Source organism: Haliotis rufescens, unplaced genomic scaffold (assembly GCF_023055435.1).
Source record: "Haliotis rufescens isolate VD_foot unplaced genomic scaffold, xgHalRufe1.0.p SCAF_5, whole genome shotgun sequence".
In the NCBI taxonomy this organism is placed as follows: domain Eukaryota; kingdom Metazoa; phylum Mollusca; class Gastropoda; order Lepetellida; family Haliotidae; genus Haliotis; species Haliotis rufescens.
In genome coordinates, this window is record NW_025964223.1 from 26,301,449 (window position 1) to 26,320,487 (window position 19,039).

The window sequence follows — 19,039 nt, forward strand, 5'->3', positions numbered from 1 at the left end:
ACAGTTCGTGCATTAGTCGCTATATGGCTGAAATAATGCCGATGCGACGTTAAATTTTAACTCACTCACTCACTCGTGCATTTTCGATTTCGCGAGAAATGGGTGCATGATACCCACATATTTGTTGAAATGGTGCGTTTTGGCGATTCGTTTTTTATGTTGCGTTTTTACTCGGGGCTTCCAAAATGCAACAAAAAATATTGATAACACCAGGCTTCACTACATGCTGAAACTCGTATCAATTTATGGTTTCGTGTTTGTTACCTATTTGCTTAAAACCACTTGCGTTTCTTTTGCGTGTGAGTATATGTTACATGTGGGTAAAAAGTCCATGTTGGCAAATGTGTTATGAATAATGTATTATGTTTTCAGGTCAACATGGCGCTTAAAACCGTAACTTTAACAATACTTTAAATCATTTGTCATGTTTGTCCTCACTGAACATGTTCAATTGTCTGTGAGAGATGCTTGCAAACTGCACAAATAACAGCATACTTTATTGCTGTAAATTCAGTCTTTATTCATTCAGTATCACTTGGGGATGTGACACATTAACCACGGTTACGCGTGATCAGGGTTATGTGTTTCTTCTCCGAGAGAAAGAAGTTGGAAGAGTTATGTGGTTAAGGTTAAGATTTAATGATAATGAAAATACATTAATACATTAAATTCATTGAGTAGAAGTGGCAAGGGATTAATTGTGTAATGGACCATTTTGTTGTTTTAAGCTGTTACTTGGGCAGACCAACAGATGGTTTACTTAAGTCTAACCTTAGGTACAGGTACATTTTAAACAGCTTAAAACATACGCAAATTTATGCAGCAGAGACTAGTATATACAGTGTAAAAGGACAGACTTTGGGCACATTTAGACACCTACTATTTTTATGACTTTGCGTTGTGATTCTTTTATTAAGGAGATATTGATGCCGAAAATACTAACATCTATCCTACACCTCTGGGTCAACACGTCAGAACGGTGCAGCCACTGGCTAATCCCGTCTGTCACCAACCAATCGGGGCGCTCTTACCATACGACCCACGACTGAAAACACTAAATCGGCATGCAGCCGACAAACGCACGTGCTCGCACGTTGGGCAAGATCTGAAACGTGCTGTCCCAAAGCGATCTTCATATCGGTAAGGAGCTATTAACCACGTAAATGCTACCATCTATCCTACATAATCAGAGGAAATTTCAATATTTCTACAACAGTATGAAACTATTCCTTTCTTCACATGGAAGTTCAATATATCTATGCTCGTACACAATTCACCAAATGGGCTATGATAAAGGGTTTCGGCAACGTTGAAAATGATGTTCAATTTGACATTAGAGCGCCATCAACTATTATGTAATTGTTTCTATGACCTCTCCTTAAAAATGAATTAGACACACAAGAAGCACATCACCCCTGGAACGACTGTTGTACCACAGGATGTGGAGTTGCCTGATTCACAGGTGTCCGATCTAAAACTAGAGACTTCGGACATCTGATCATCAACATCTTGTTCATCACCCAGAGACACCCAACAACCTGTATTGTTTTCAATAGGACATCTGGGTCTAGTGTCTAACCATCGTCTCGGGAATCTTTGAACCCTTAACACAGTGAATTTAGACAACTAATAACAACGAGAGTTTCCCACTTATGACTCCTAAATGTCACACCGATGGTGTGCTTGTGTGAACACAAAAAACACATGAAATTATATGAAATTATTATGAAACGTTTGGCTCATCAAATTTCAACCAAACAGAACCCAAGGCTAGAGCCATCAGAGTGTTTATCCAGCACACTAACTCATGAAAGCTCTAACGGTCCCCCTGATATTTCCACGGCACATGGGACACTTTCTGAGAGCAGGGGCACATTCCACGCAGCAGACGAGATGACCACAAGGCAGGAAGACGATGCTGACCTCCTTGTCCAGGCAGATTTTACACATCGTCTGCTGCTTCAACCGCTCGTTCTCCTCAACCAAAGAATCATCTGAAACATAAAACGTGTCCTCTCAGTCTCCCCACTCCACGTCAAGTCTACAACAACACAAACGTGTATTCTCAGTCTCCCCACTTCACAACACAGTCTACAACAACACAAACGTGTATTCTCAGTCTCGCCACTCCACCACAGTCTACAAAACCACAAACGTGTATTCTCAGTCTCCCCACTCCACAACACAGTCTACAACAACACAAACGTGTATCCTCAGTCTCCCCACTCCACTACACAGTCTACAACAACACAAACGTGTATTCTCTGTCTCCCCACTCCACCACACAGTCTACAACAACACAAACGTGTACTCTCAGTCTCCCCACTCCACCACACAGTGTACAACAACACAAACGTGTACTCTCAGTCTCCCCACTTCACAACACAGTCTACAACAAAACAAACATGTATTCTCTGTCTCCCCACTCCACCACACAGTCTACAACAACACAAACGTGTACTCTCAGTCTCCCCACTCCACCACACAGTCTACAACAACACAAACGTGTATTCTCAGTCTCCCCACTCCACCACACAGTGTACAACAACACAAACGTGTACTCTCAGTCTCCCCACTCCACCACACAGTGTACAACAACACAAACGTGTATCCTCAGTCTCGCCACTCCACCACAGTCTACAATACCACAAACGTGTATTCTCAGTCTCCCCACTCCACCACACAGTGTACAACACCACAAACGTGTATTCTCAGTCTCCCCACTCCACCACACAGTCTACAACAACACAAACGTGTACTCTCAGTCTCCCCACTCCACCACACAGTCTACAACAACACAAACGTGTATTCTCTGTCTCCCCACTCCACCACACAGTCTACAACAACACAAACGTGTACTCTGTCTCCCCACTCCACCACACAGTCTACAACAACACAAACGTGTATTCTCAGTCTCCCCACTCCACCACACAGTGTACAACAACACAAACGTGTACTCTCAGTCTCCCCACTCCACCACACAGTGTACAACAACACAAACGTGTACTCTCAGTCTCGCCACTCCACCACAATCTACAATACCACAAACGTGTATTCTCAGTCTCCCCACTCCACCACACAGTGTACAACACCACAAACGTGTATTCTCAGTCTCCCCACTCCACCACACAGTCTACAACAACACAAACGTGTATTCTCAGTCTCCCCACTCCACCACACAGTGTACAACAACACAAACGTGTATTCTCAGTCTCCCCACTCCACCACACAGTCTACAACAACACAAACGTGTATTCTCAGTCTCCCCACTCCACCACACAGTGTACAACAACACAAACGTGTATTCTCTGTCTCCCCACTCCACCACACAGTGTACAACAACACAAACGTGTACTCTCAGTCTCCCCACTCCACCACACAGTGTACAACAACACAAACGTGTATTCTCAGTCTCCCCACTCCACCACACAGTCTACAACAACACAAACGTGTATTCTCAGTCTCCCCACTCCACCACACAGTCTACAACAACACAAACGTGTATTCTCTGTCTCCCCACTCCACCACACAGTCTACAACAACACAAACATGTATTCTCAGTCTCCCCACTCCACCACACAGTCTACAACAACACAAACGTGTATTCTCAGTCTCCCCACTCCACCACACAGTGTACAACAACACAAACGTGTATTCTCTGTCTCCCCACTCCACCACACAGTGTACAACAACACAAACGTGTATTCTCAGTCTCCCCACTCCACCACACAGTCTACAACAACACAAACGTGTATTCTCAGTCTCCCCACTCCACCACACAGTCTACAACAACACAAACGTGTATTCTCAGTCTCCCCACTCCACCACACAGTCTACAACAACACAAACATGTATTCTCAGTCTCCCCACTCCACCACACAGTGTACAACAACACAAACGTGTATTCTCAGTCTCGCCACTCCACCACAGTCTACAAAACCACAAACGTGTATTCTCAGTCTCCCCACTCCACAACACAGTCTACAACAACACAAACGTGTATCCTCAGTCTCCCCACTCCACTACACAGTCTACAACAACACAAACGTGTATTCTCTGTCTCCCCACTCCACCACACAGTCTACAACAACACAAACGTGTACTCTCAGTCTCCCCACTCCACCACACAGTGTACAACAACACAAACGTGTACTCTCAGTCTCCCCACTTCACAACACAGTCTACAACAACACAAACATGTATTCTCTGTCTCCCCACTCCACCACACAGTCTACAACAACACAAACGTGTGCTCTCAGTCTCCCCACTCCACCACACAGTCTACAACAACACAAACGTGTATTCTCTGTCTCCCCACTCCACCACACAGTCTACAACAACACAAACGTGTACTCTCAGTCTCCCCACTCCACCACACAGTGTACAACAACACAAACGTGTATTCTCAGTCTCCCCACTCCACCACACAGTGTACAACAACACAAACGTGTACTCTCAGTCTCCCCACTCCACCACACAGTCTACAACAACACAAACGTGTACTCTCAGTCTCGCCACTCCACCACAGTCTACAATACCACAAACGTGTATTCTCAGTCTCCCCACTCCACCACACAGTGTACAACAACACAAACGTGTATTCTCAGTCTCCCCACTCCACCACACAGTCTACAACAACACAAACGTGTACTCTCAGTCTCCCCACTCCACCACACAGTGTACAACAACACAAACGTGTACTCTCAGTCTCCCCACTCCACCACACAGTGTACAACAACACAAACGTGTACTCTCAGTCTCGCCACTCCACCACAGTCTACAATACCACAAACGTGTATTCTCAGTCTCCCCACTCCACCACACAGTGTACAACACCACAAACGTGTATTCTCAGTCTCCCCACTCCACCACACAGTCTACAACAACACAAACGTGTATTCTCAGTCTCCCCACTCCACCACACAGTGTACAACAACACAAACGTGTATTCTCAGTCTCCCCACTCCACCACACAGTCTACAACAACACAAACGTGTATTCTCAGTCTCCCCACTCCACCACACAGTGTACAACAACACAAACGTGTATTCTCTGTCTCCCCACTCCACCACACAGTGTACAACAACACAAACGTGTACTCTCAGTCTCCCCACTCCACCACACAGTGTACAACAACACAAACGTGTATTCTCAGTCTCCCCACTCCACCACACAGTCTACAACAACACAAACGTGTATTCTCAGTCTCCCCACTCCACCACACAGTCTACAACAACACAAACGTGTATTCTCTGTCTCCCCACTCCACCACACAGTCTACAACAACACAAACATGTATTCTCAGTCTCCCCACTCCACCACACAGTGTACAACAACACAAACGTGTATTCTCTGTCTCCCCACTCCACAACACAGTCTACAACAACACAAACGTGCATTCTCAGTCTCCCCACTCCACCACACAGTCTACAACAACACAAACGTGTATTCTCTGTCTCCCCACTCCACCACACAGTCTACAACAACACAAACATGTATTCTCAGTCTCCCCACTCCACCACACAGTCTACAACAACACAAACGTGTATTCTCAGTCTCCCCACTCCACCACACAGTCTACAACAACACAAACGTGTATCCTCAGTCTTCCCACTCCACCACACAGTCTACAACAACACAAACGTGTATCCTCAGTCTTCCCACTCCACCACACAGTCTACAACAACACAAACGTGTATCCTCAGTCTTACCACTCCACCACACAGTCTACAACAACACAAACGTGTACTCTGTCTCCCCACTCCACCACAGTCTACAACAACACAAACGTGTATCCTCAGTCTCCCCACTCCACCACACAGTGTACAACAACACAAACGTGTACTCTCAGTCTTCCCACTCCACCACACAGTCTACAACAACACAAACGTGTACTCTCAGTCTCCCAAATCCACCACACAGTGTACAACAACACAAACGTGTACTCTCAGTCTCCCCACTCCACCACACAGTGTACAACAACACAAACATGTACTCTCAGTCTTCCCACTCCACCACACAGTCTACAACAACACAAACGTGTACTCTCAGTCTCCCCACTCCACCACACAGTCTACAACAACACAAACGTGTATCCTCAGTCTTCCCACTCCACCACACAGTCTACAACAACACAAACGTGTATCCTCAGTCTTCCCACTCCACCACACAGTGTACAACAACACAAACGTGTATCCTCAGTCTCCCCACTCCACCACACAGTCTACAACAACACAAACGTGTACTCTCAGTCTCCCAAATCCACCACACAGTCTACAACACCACAAACGTGTATTCTCTGTCTCCCCACTCCACCACACAGTCTACAACACCACAAACGTGTATCCTCAGTCTTCCCACTCCACCACACAGTGTACAACAACACAAACGTGTATCCTCAGTCTTCCCACTCCACCACACAGTCTACAACAACACAAACGTGTATCCTCAGTCTTCCCACTCCACCACACAGTGTACAACAACACAAACGTGTACTCTCAGTCTCCCCACTCCACCACAGTCTACAACAACACAAACGTGTATCCTCAGTCTCCCCACTCCACCACACAGTGTACAACAACACAAACGTGTATCCTCAGTCTTCCCACTCCACCACACAGTGTACAACAACACAAACGTGTACTCTCAGTCTCCCCACTCCACCACAGTCTACAACAACACAAACGTGTATCCTCAGTCTCCCCACTACACCACACAGTCTACAACAACACAAACGTGTACTCTCAGTCTCCCCACTCCACCACACAGTCTACAACACCACAAACGTGTATTCTCTGTCTCCCCTCTCCACCACACAGTCTACAACACCACAAACGTGTATCCTCAGTCTTCCCACTCCACCACACAGTCTACAACAACACAAACGTGTATCCTCAGTCTTCCCACTCCATCACACAGTCTACAACAACACAAACGTGTATCCTCAGTCTCCCCACTCCACCACACAGTGTACAACAACACAAACGTGTATTCTCTGTCTCCCCACTCCACCACACAGTCTACAACAACACAAACGTGTACTCTCAGCCTCCCCACTCCACCACACAGTGTACAACAACACAAACGTGTATTCTCAGTCTCCCCACTCCACCACACAGTCTACAACAACACAAACGCGTATTCTCAGTCTCCCCACTCCACCACACAGTCTACAACAACACAAACGTGTATTCTCTGTCTCCCCACTTCACCACACAGTCTACAACAACACAAACATGTATTCTCAGTCTCCCCACTCCACCACACAGTCTACAACAACACAAACGTGTATTCTCAGTCTCCCCACTCCACCACACAGTCTACAACAACACAAACGTGTATTCTCAGTCTTCCCACTCCACCACACAGTCTACAACAACACAAACGTGTATCCTCAGTCTTCCCACTCCACCACACAGTCTACAACAACACAAACGTGTATCCTCAGTCTTCCCACTCCACCACACAGTCTACAACAACACAAACGTGTACTCTCAGTCTCCCCACTCCACCACAGTCTACAACAACACAAACGTGTATCCTCAGTCTCCCCACTCCACCACACAGTGTACAACAACACAAACGTGTACTCTCAGTCTTCCCACTCCACCACACAGTCTACAACAACACAAACGTGTACTCTCAGTCTCCCCACTCCACCACACAGTGTACAACAACACAAACGTGTACTCTCAGTCTCCCCACTCCACCACACAGTGTACAACAACACAAACGTGTACTCTCAGTCTCCCCACTCCACCACACAGTCTACAACAACACAAACGTGTACTCTCAGTCTCCCCACTCCACCACACAGTCTACAACAACACAAACGTGTATCCTCAGTCTTCCCACTCCACCACACAGTCTACAACAACACAAACGTGTATCCTCAGTCTTCCCACTCCACCACACAGTGTACAACAACACAAACGTGTATCCTCAGTGTCCCCACTCCACCACACAGTCTACAACAACACAAACGTGTACTCTCAGTCTCCCCACTCCACCACACAGTCTACAACACCACAAACGTGTATTCTCTGTCTCCCCACTCCACCACACAGTCTACAACACCACAAACGTGTATCCTCAGTCTTCCCACTCCACCACACAGTCTACAACAACACAAACGTGTATCCTCAGTCTTCCCACTCCACCACACAGTCTACAACAACACAAACGTGTATCCTCAGTCTTCCCACTCCACCACACAGTCTACAACAACACAAACGTGTACTCTCAGTCTCCCCACTCCACCACACAGTCTACAACACCACAAACGTGTATTCTCTGTCTCCCCACTCCACCACACAGTCTACAACACCACAAACGTGTATCCTCAGTCTTCCCACTCCACCACACAGTCTACAACAACACAAACGTGTATCCTCAGTCTTCCCACTCCACCACACAGTGTACAACAACACAAACGTGTATCCTCAGTCTCCCCACTCCACCACACAGTGTACAACAACACAAACGTGTACTCTCAGTCTCCCCACTCCACCACACAGTCTACAACAACACAAACGTGTATCCTCAGTCTCCCCACTCCACCACACAGTGTACAACAACACAAACGTGTATCCTCAGTCTTCCCACTCCACCACACAGTGTACAACAACACAAACGTGTACTCTCAGTCTCACCACTCCACCACAGTCTACAACAACACAAACGTGTATCCTCAGTCTCCCCACTCCACCACACAGTCTACAACAACACAAACGTGTACTCTCAGTCTCCCCACTCCACCACACAGTCTACAACACCACAAACGTGTATTCTCTGTCTCCCCTCTCCACCACACAGTCTACAACACCACAAACGTGTATCCTCAGTCTTCCCACTCCACCACACAGTGTACAACAACACAAACGTGTATCCTCAGTCTTCCCACTCCATCACACAGTCTACAACAACACAAACGTGTATCCTCAGTCTTCCCACTCCACCACACAGTCTACAACAACACAAACGTGTATCCTCAGTCTTCCCACTCCACCACACAGTGTACAACAACACAAACGTGTATCCTCAGTCTCCCCACTCCACCACACAGTGTACAACAACACAAACGTGTACTCTCAGTCTCCCCGCTCCACCACACAGTCTACAACACCACAAACGTGTATTCTCAGTCTCCCCACTCCACCACACAGTCTACAACAACACAAACGTGTATTCTCTGTCTCCCCACTCCACCACACAGTGTACAACAACACAAACGTGTACTCTCAGTCTCCCCACTCCACCATACAGTCTACAACACCACAAACGTGTATTCTCTGTCTCCCCACTCCACGTCAAGTCTACAACAACACAAACGTGTACTCTCAGTCTCCCCACTCCACCACACAGTGTACAACAACACAAACGTGTACTCTCAGTCTCCCCACTCCACCACAGTCTACAACACCACAAACGTGTATCCTCAGTCACCCCACTCCACCACACAGTCTACAACACCACAAACGTGTATCCTCAGTCTCCCCACTCCACCACACAGTCTACAACAACACAAACGTGTATCCTCAGTCTTCCCACTCCACCACACAGTCTACAACAACACAAACGTGTATCCTCAGTCTTCCCACTCCACCACACAGTGAACAACAACACAAACGTGTACTCTCAGTCTCCCCACTCCACCACAGTCTACAACAACACAAACGTGTATCCTCAGTCTCCCCACTCCACCACACAGTGTACAACAACACAAACGTGTACTCTCAGTCTCCCCACTCCACCACACAGTCTACAACACCACAAACGTGTATTCTCAGTCTCCCCACTCCACCACACAGTCTACAACAACACAAACGTGTATTCTCTGTCTCCCCACTCCACCACACAGTCTACGACACCACAAACGTGTATTCTCAGTCTCCCCACTCCACCACACAGTCTACAACAACACAAACGTGTATTCTCTGTCTCCCCACTCCACCACACAGTGTACAACAACACAAACGTGTACTGTCAGTCTCCCCACTCCACCACACAGTGTACAACAACACAAACGTGTATTCTCAGTCTCCCCACTCCACCACACAGTCTACAACAACACAAACGTGTATTCTCAGTCTCCCCACTCCACCACACAGTCTACAACAACACAAACGTGTATTCTCTGTCTCCCCACTCCACCACACAGTCTACAACAACACAAACATGTATTCTCAGTCTCCCCACTCCACCACACAGTCTACAACAACACAAACGTGTATTCTCAGTCTCCCCACTCCACCACACAGTCTACAACAACACAAACGTGTATCCTCAGTCTTCCCACTCCACCACACAGTCTACAACAACACAAACGTGTATCCTCAGTCTTCCCACTCCACCACACAGTCTACAACAACACAAACGTGTATCCTCAGTCTTCCCACTCCACCACACAGTCTACAACAACACAAACGTGTACTCTCAGTCTCCCCACTCCACCACAGTCTACAACAACACAAACGTGTATCCTCAGTCTCCCCACTCCACCACACAGTGTACAACAACACAAACGTGTACTCTCAGTCTTCCCACTCCACCACACAGTCTACAACAACACAAACGTGTACTCTCAGTCTCCCCACTCCACCACACAGTGTACAACAACACAAACGTGTACTCTCAGTCTCCCCACTCCACCACACAGTGTACAACAACACAAACGTGTACTCTCAGTCTTCCCACTCCACCACACAGTCTACAACAACACAAACGTGTACTCTCAGTCTCCCCACTCCACCACAGTCTACAACAACACAAACGTGTATCCTCAGTCTCCCCACTCCACCACACAGTCTACAACAACACAAACGTGTACTCTCAGTCTCCCCACTCCACCACACAGTCTACAACACCACAAACGTGTATTCTCTGTCTCCCCTCTCCACCACACAGTCTACAACACCACAAACGTGTATCCTCAGTCTTCCCACTCCACCACACAGTGTACAACAACACAAACGTGTATCCTCAATCTTCCCACTCCACCACACAGTCTACAACAACACAAACGTGTATCCTCAGTCTCCCCACTCCACCACACAGTGTACAACAACACAAACGTGTACTCTCAGTCTCCCCGCTCCACCACACAGTCTACAACACCACAAACGTGTATTCTCAGTCTCCCCACTCCACCACACAGTGTACAACAACACAAACGTGTATTCTCAGTCTCCCCACTCCACCACACAGTCTACAACAACACAAACATGTATTCTCAGTCTCCCCACTCCACCACAGTCTACAACAACACAAACGTGTATTCTCTGTCTCCCCACTCCACCACACAGTGTACAACAACACAAACGTGTACTCTCAGTCTCCCCATTCCACCACACAGTCTACAACACCACAAACGTGTATTCTCTGTCTCCCCACTCCACGTCAAGTCTACAACAACACAAACGTGTACTCTCAGTCTCCCCACTCCACCACACAGTGTACAACAACACAAACGGGTACTCTCAGTCTCCCCACTCCACCACAGTCTACAACACCACAAACGTGTATCCTCAGTCTCCCCACTCCACCACACAGTCTACAACAACACAAACGTGTATCCTCAGTCTCCCCACTCCACCACACAGTCTACAACAACACAAACGTGTACTCTTAGTCTCCCCACTCCACCACACAGTGTACAACAACACAAACGGGTACTCTCAGTCTCCCCACTCCACCACACAGTGTACAACAACACAAACGTGTATCCTCAGTCTTCCCACTCCACCACACAGTCTACAACAACACAAACGTGTATTCTCTGTCTCCCCACTCCACCACACAGTGTACAACACCACAAACGTGTATCCTCAGTCTCCCCACTCCACCACACAGTGTACAACAACACAAACGTGTACTCTCAGTCTCCCCACTCCACCACAGTCTACAACACCACAAACGTGTATCCTCAGTCACCCCACTCCACCACACAGTCTACAACACCACAAACGTGTATCCTCAGTCTTCCCACTCCACCACACAGTGTACAACACCACAAACGTGTATTCTCTGTCTTCCCACTCCACCACACAGTCTACAACACCACAAACGTGTATCCTCTGTCTTCCCACTCCACCACACAGTGTACAACACCACAAACGTGTATTCTCAGTCTCCCCACTCCACCACACAGTGTACAACACCACAAACGTGTATTCTCTGTCTTCCCACTCCACCACACAGTGTACAACACCACAAACGTGTATTCTCTGTCTTCCCACTCCACCACACAGTCTACAACACCACAAACGTGTATCCTCAGTCTTCCCACTCCACCACACAGTGTACAACACCACAAACGTGTATTCTCAGTCTCCCCACTCCACCACACAGTGTACAACACCACAAACGTGTATTCTCTGTCTCCCCACTCCACTACACAGTCTACAACAACACAAACGTGTACTCTCAGTCTCCCCACTCCACCACACAGTCTACAACACCACAAACGTGTATTCTCTGTCTCCCCACTCCACCACACAGTGTACAACAACACAAACGTGTATTCTCAGTCTCCCCACTCCACCACACAGTCTACAACAACACAAACGTGTATTCTCAGTCTTCCCACTCCATCACACAGTCTACAACAACACAAACGTGTATTCTCAGTCTTCCCACTCCATCACACAGTCTACAACAACACAAACGTGTATCCTCAGTCTTCCCACTCCATCACACAGTCTACAACAACACAAACATGTATTCTCAGTCTTCCCACTCCATCACACAGTCTACAACAACACAAACGTGTATCCTCAGTCTTCCCACTCCACCACACAGTCTACAACAACACAAACGCGTATTCTCAGTCTCCCCACTCCACCACACAGTCTACAACAACACAAACGTGTATCCTCAGTCTTCCCACTCCACCACACAGTCTACAACACCACAAACGTGTATTCTCTGTCTCCCCACTCCACCACACAGTGTACAACAACACAAACGTGTACTCTCAGTCTCCCCACTCCACCACACAGTGTACAACAACACAAACGTGTATTCTCTGTCTCCCCACTCCACGTCAAGTCTACAACAACACAAACGCGTACTCTCAATAGCCCACTCATCTGTTTGTAACACAAACGCCCATTTTCTTACTTTACATTAAAATACGAGCTTCTCATTGGTTAGGAGCGGGCAATTATTTTCCACGTAGTCCGCTCCTCCTGTACCCCGCTCAGAAATCAGTCGTAACACGCCTTAGGTAACTTGCTTATCTCGCATAAGTTTTGTTGAGCTGATATGAACCGAAGTTTATTCGAATGCATGGGTTAAAGGGAAATAACTCAGTTCGTTTGCGTCATCTGCTCTTTGAAATGGCTGAATCAAAGCGTCTTACTCAATGAAAAAGTTAGATAAATTCGTTGTCAGCATATCCCTCGGGGCATATGGTGTGATGTACCCATCGTGTTAGCCCACAGGGTACATCCTACCGTATGCCCCTCCAGATAGGTTGACAACTTATGTTTTCTGTGATGGTCAGTAGAAAGCACAGTCTGAACAACTCACCTTCGTGTTCTTCACCCAAGGCATCCCCTGGTACTTCCCCTGGTACGTCCCCAACGGCTTGAGCCACTGGAGCCACTGTACCTGCACCTACACCTACAACATATACACAGAGACCTGTAAGCCATTTGGAGAAGAACTCTAATAACCCATGTATTCCGCACGATCATAATGTGTTGTTTTGTAGTGCATCTACGGACAGGTTCATTACATATATGTCATTGCATACGAACAACTAGTGTAACCGTGCAAAGTAGTACATCAAGCGAATTCATACATTGAATACTTGAATAAATAAGTTCACCAATGCCGTTACTCCTGGGTGATGACGGCAGCATAATACTAGTAATCATCAACAAACTGGATTTGGTCCAAATCCACGACATTGTTATGGATGTGGCTCTGAAACCAAATCCATTTAGGTCTATTGTATCTGGCGATGTGTACCTAGCTGTTTCTGGGGGGCGGCTGCGGGACGCGTGTCTCGGAGAATGTCCTGCACTTGGCTATATTCCACCTGCAAGATAGCCAAGAGTGATGAGCAACACATTATCTATTATCTATCACATAAACCATGCCATACAATCTTCTATTTGTAACACATGCTTCCATGTGATACAATATGCTATTTCTCACATTACACGTTATCCCAGCTATCTGGTTGCCGCCGGACGTCAGACTCTGCACCTCTTCACATAAACCATGCCATTCAATCTTCTATTTGTAACACATGCTTCCATGTGATACAATATGCTATCTCATATTAAAGGTTATCCCCGTTACCTGGTTGCCGCCGGACGTCAGACTCTGCACAAGGTCCACGAAGTCCCTGCCCTGGTGCTGCACGAGGTACACACACTGGGGCGACCAGCGGGCATGCTCCACCCACGGGTTGTCACCGCTGTCCCAATTGCGAAGACCAGTTCCACAGAAAAAACACCGAACGCTGTCTCCTTGTCCTGTAATGATCACCGAAGAATGGTGCACAATGTATCTTGGTTATTCTAAGATTATTGTATTGTTATATGACGGCGGTCTGTAAACAATCGAGTCTGGACCAGACAATCCAGTGACTGACATCATGAGCATCGACCCACGCAATTGGGATACGCTGACATGCATCAACCAAGTCAGCGAGTCTGACCACCCGATCCCGTTAGTCGCCTCTTACGACAAGCATAGTCGCATCTTACGGCAAGCATGTGATTTTGAAGACCTATTCCATCCTGGCTCTTCGCGGATCGGTAACCCTAAGAACGGAATGCATAGCTGTTAGTGGAAGCAGTTTTAGTTTGAGAGTATACTTACCAGTGTGAAAGAAGCCTGCTTCTGCAAGCTGGACAGGTGTGTGACTTGTGTGGGGCCAAGACGTGAAGGACTTGACCCTGGTGGAGGTGACGGCATACGTAGGATGCTGGGGTCGGTCAGTGTTTATACCCAGGGTGCTGCCATCACGTTTTACTGTTTGGCGAGTAGGCTGTGGCGGTGATGAGTGTGTCTTGACATGGGATGGTGGCACCGCAACCGCTGGTGTAGTTGGCGTTGCTATTTGGGCTGGTGACAACGACAGTGGAACAGACGTCGCCTCCCCCGGATGTCTAGACGGTGGGGGCAAAGAAAGGAAGCCCGCGGTATTTGCAACTGTAGTTGTTTGTGGGTGCCGTGGCTGCGACTGCTGTGTCATGGGGGTGGTGTGTACAATAGCTGGAGGAATTTGTGTAGGGCGACATCCGCTGACCTGGATCAAGTAATTCTTAGCTTCTTGACTTTCTATGACTGGGATATTTTCAGCATGGCCATTGACGAACCTGCATGACGGGGCCAGTCTCCTGTGAACAACCATAGGTTCCACCCCTTGCTGCCAATCACTACACGTGCAACCGCAACTGAAGCAGACGACTTCGTCTCCCTGGTTACGGTAGTAGAATCCGGCCGCTGCTAACCTGTTGGGCCACGCGGCCGGGTTGGACCATGAGTGGAATGTCCCATACCTGACGAGTTCACTGACCATGTCTATGTTATCTACCCTAGGGGGAGCAGACACCACGGGTTTGTGTGGACCTGGCTGGATGTGATGTGTTGACGAGTGCAGCATATTGACTGTAAACCTAGGAGGTTGCACGAACCTATCAGTATGGTATTCTAACCAAAAGGGTCGTGTTTTCTTCAAAATACCTATTGCTGATTTGTAGAGACCATCGAAAAACGATTTAACTAAATCTAAAAGCATTTCTTTTCGTTTGCTTGTGCAGGATCCCGCCTCTTCTGGTGTACACCAAGTGTCATTTATCACCTGTCGAACTTCCATATATCTTACCAAGTGATCCTCATGGACATTTGGGGGAACAATTGGATGCGTTTTCGATTTAGATTTATAGCCACGACGTTCAGTCCGAGAAAAAACTACCTTGTCTGATTCACTGCCAGACAAATGAGTCCGATTCGTGCTAGGCCTTCTCCAGGTTGATGTCCTACTCACAGAGATCTTTGTCCTTGAGAGGAAGTTCGGTCTACCTACACCAAGGTCGTATTCAACTTTTTCGGATGTTTCCTCAGTTTGAAGATGGTCCTTGTCACGGACAATTACAACAATTACGCACAGGCTACCGGGCGAGCAGGTATGGAGAAGAAATAACATGATGTGATTTCAAGAATCGTTGTGTGTGATCATATCTGCTTCGTCTGTGTGGAATATCGAAGGCCTGTTGTGTGTTATCACGCTCTGCAGGATAAATAGTAGTCTGTCATACAGACCCTGAAACAAATATATCCAATACAGCCCATGCAAGTCTATAATTTTTGGCAAGTCTAGATTACTGCAGTATCAGGAATGAAGAAAATCTCTGGGCTCCTTTTTGTTATATTTTATAACTATAATTTAACAACTGATTTTTTCTGTAAATTAGGTTCTATTCAGAGACTAGATGTTAGTCTAGATAAACAGATAAACATCAGAATAAGCATACTGTACTACGGTACTTGCACTATAATATGCTACGATAAATCACTGAATAAGTCACTTGCCAGTAGTGACCTATCTCCCTTATGATTTGTTTGTTTGTTGTTTAACGCCGCACTCAAAACTATTCCAGCTATATGGCAGCGGTCTGTAAATAATCCAGTCTGGACCTAACAATCCAGTGGTTGACATCATGAGCATCGATCTACGCAATGGAGATACGATGACCTGCATCAACCAAGTCAGCGAGTCTGACCACCCGGTCCCTTCAGTCGCCTCTTACGACAAGCATGGGTTGCTAAAAACCTACCCCGAATCTTCACGGGTCCTCCCAAATGAAGGACATACGACATACTCTATACCATACGTAGGCGGGCTGCAAGATATCTCCCACTTTACCCATCATACTCACGCCTTCAGATCTAACACAACACAATGTAAGCCCTTCAAATGAGTGAGTGAATAACCGAGTTTTGCGTTTTGAACCGTATTTAAGTTATATCACGGTGTGTCAACTTGATATGGGAGGAAAGACCGAAGTGATGCAGGTTTAGATATTTTTAACTTTAGTTAAACCCAATTACACTTTACTACTTTAGCCCCCAGTGGAAACGATAGGACACAGTGAAATGTCTGATGTCACAATACACGAAATCTCCATGGTTATGAAATTTACCATTGGAAATATTTAAGGAAATATTACCAGTGGGTGTATTCCTTAAAAACACATATATTCAGTTCATAAATGATTTTTCTGTCGCTCCAAATAGATCAGAGGGCTTCCCGTTGGGCATTCTGAACAAACTGGAAAGCATCATATTTTGTAGGATATACATCGCTCAAAATAGACTGACGCGGATCTTTAAATAAACATCTTCCCGAGGCAAGGAAGTTAAAAATTAACTGACTTTAAGAGTTGAGTTTTAAGTTAACTCCCTTGCCTCGGGAAGATGATAACCAACAACAATAACAATACGATCGGAATAAAATTCTGCAAGTTTAAAAGAAATTAACAGTGGCAACTGAAAATGCAAGGGTTAATGTATGCTCTACATAAATGCCCTGATAAATAAAAATATATCTTATACTTATATTTGCCACAAAAATACCTTGTTGCGATACTTTCATTAAAGAAATATATGATTTTGTAGGTGTGACTGAAAACGATATCTAATCTCCAGATTAGCAATGGGGCGCTGGGTAGATATTCTACCCCGGGTCCACACGGGGTGTAACCGAGAGCCGCGATGGGGTCGGGAAGTCAAGCCATGACCCTACATGACGGCTCTCGGTGGTGGTACAAACAGTTTACAACATTTGTGAAGTATTGACGGTATTTCTAACCTGACCACATAACATCAGGGTAGTACTTGCAGAGTAAGTATGCAAAGATTTAACGTACATCGGCAATACTAAAGCCATATCCTAACAATGTACTTATGGACATAACACACCCCTGTTGTACAATAATAAAAGGTAAAAGTGAGGTTAGTTTTGATACTCTTACTCGGCATGGATGTTACAGTGAGATGTCACTTACTGAACAGGCGGGTGAGATGTCCTTTTCCTGCTGCAATCAATGTCTACACCACGTCAGGACTCGAATAACGCTATCATTGTTATAAATAGCAGGGGATTTCCAAGTGTTATATATAGCTCCTAATAGACTGATACCATGTCCTAGTTGCGCTGCGCAAGTTATGCTGCACAAAGTGTAGAGCTACTAGGACATGACACCAGTTATCAAGAATACACCTATAAACACTTTGCTAAATTTAGAATAGACACGCGGGGCGTCACGTGACCTCTTCCGTTATTTCTGCTTAACATCTGTCTGTCATTTCCTCCCGTAAATGTTATTTCACAATATTATTTAGCACTCTTTTCAATGGGTTGGGGTGGAGTGGGGTGTTTATTTTTTTCACCGCTGCTAACAAACTATTAATTTGGGGCATATTTATGAACAAACTATTCATTTAGAAAATTCGCTCTCTTAAGTAAATGTGAATGTATGTCTGTTTGATAGGAGTGATTGATGCCTAGTGTATCTCCCATGTTTATACATTGTTTTACCACTTGTATAAACTTGTATAAACTTGTATAAACATCGAGACTTCAAAGGCGGTCAGGTAGCCTAGTGGTTAAAGCGTTCGCTCGTCACGCAGAAGACCCGGGTTCGATTCCCGACATGGGTAGAATGTGTGAAGCCCAATTTATGGTGTCCCCCGCCGTGATATTGCTGGAGTATTGCTAAAAGCGGCGTAAAACCATACTCACTCTCTCACTCACTCACTTGACTTCGTCTCTTGAAACAGAATCAAGGCATGATTTATAAACGAAGGTAGCTGCATGTGTTCTGATACTTATAAAGTGACAGGGTATCCCGCTCATAAAGAATATTACTCGCAGTAATGACGAAAATTAAAAGTGCGTTTTTCAAGAAATATCCATTTTTGCCAGCCATAAAAATCATCATTGGTGACTGCGAACGGCGACATTTAGTAGAATGCGCAGTGTACGTACATTGCCAGCACGAACTGAAAGCAAAGCACG

General features: G+C 46.2%; 1 protein-coding gene across 2 annotated transcripts; it reads right to left on the reverse strand.

Annotated features, from left to right (window-relative positions):
- Window positions 1-482: 482 nt before the first annotated feature.
- On the reverse strand, window positions 483-18,113 carry LOC124110775 (baculoviral IAP repeat-containing protein 3-like). Of its 2 annotated transcripts, none has more exons than XM_046470177.2 (6): window positions 18,027-18,113; window positions 14,836-16,282; window positions 14,311-14,486; window positions 13,975-14,044; window positions 13,531-13,623; window positions 483-1,994 (listed from the first exon to the last, which is right to left on the reverse strand). In XM_046470177.2, exons 2-6 carry the CDS (start codon window positions 16,163-16,165, stop codon window positions 1,801-1,803), a joined length of 1,863 nt encoding a protein of 620 aa, XP_046326133.2. In that variant the 5' UTR covers window positions 16,166-16,282; window positions 18,027-18,113; the 3' UTR covers window positions 483-1,800. The 2 variants fall into 2 exon arrangements, with proteins under 2 accessions (XP_046326133.2, XP_046326143.2); XM_046470187.2 differs by having other exon boundaries at window positions 14,836-16,249; window positions 18,027-18,105.
- Window positions 18,114-19,039: the final 926 nt, after the last annotated feature.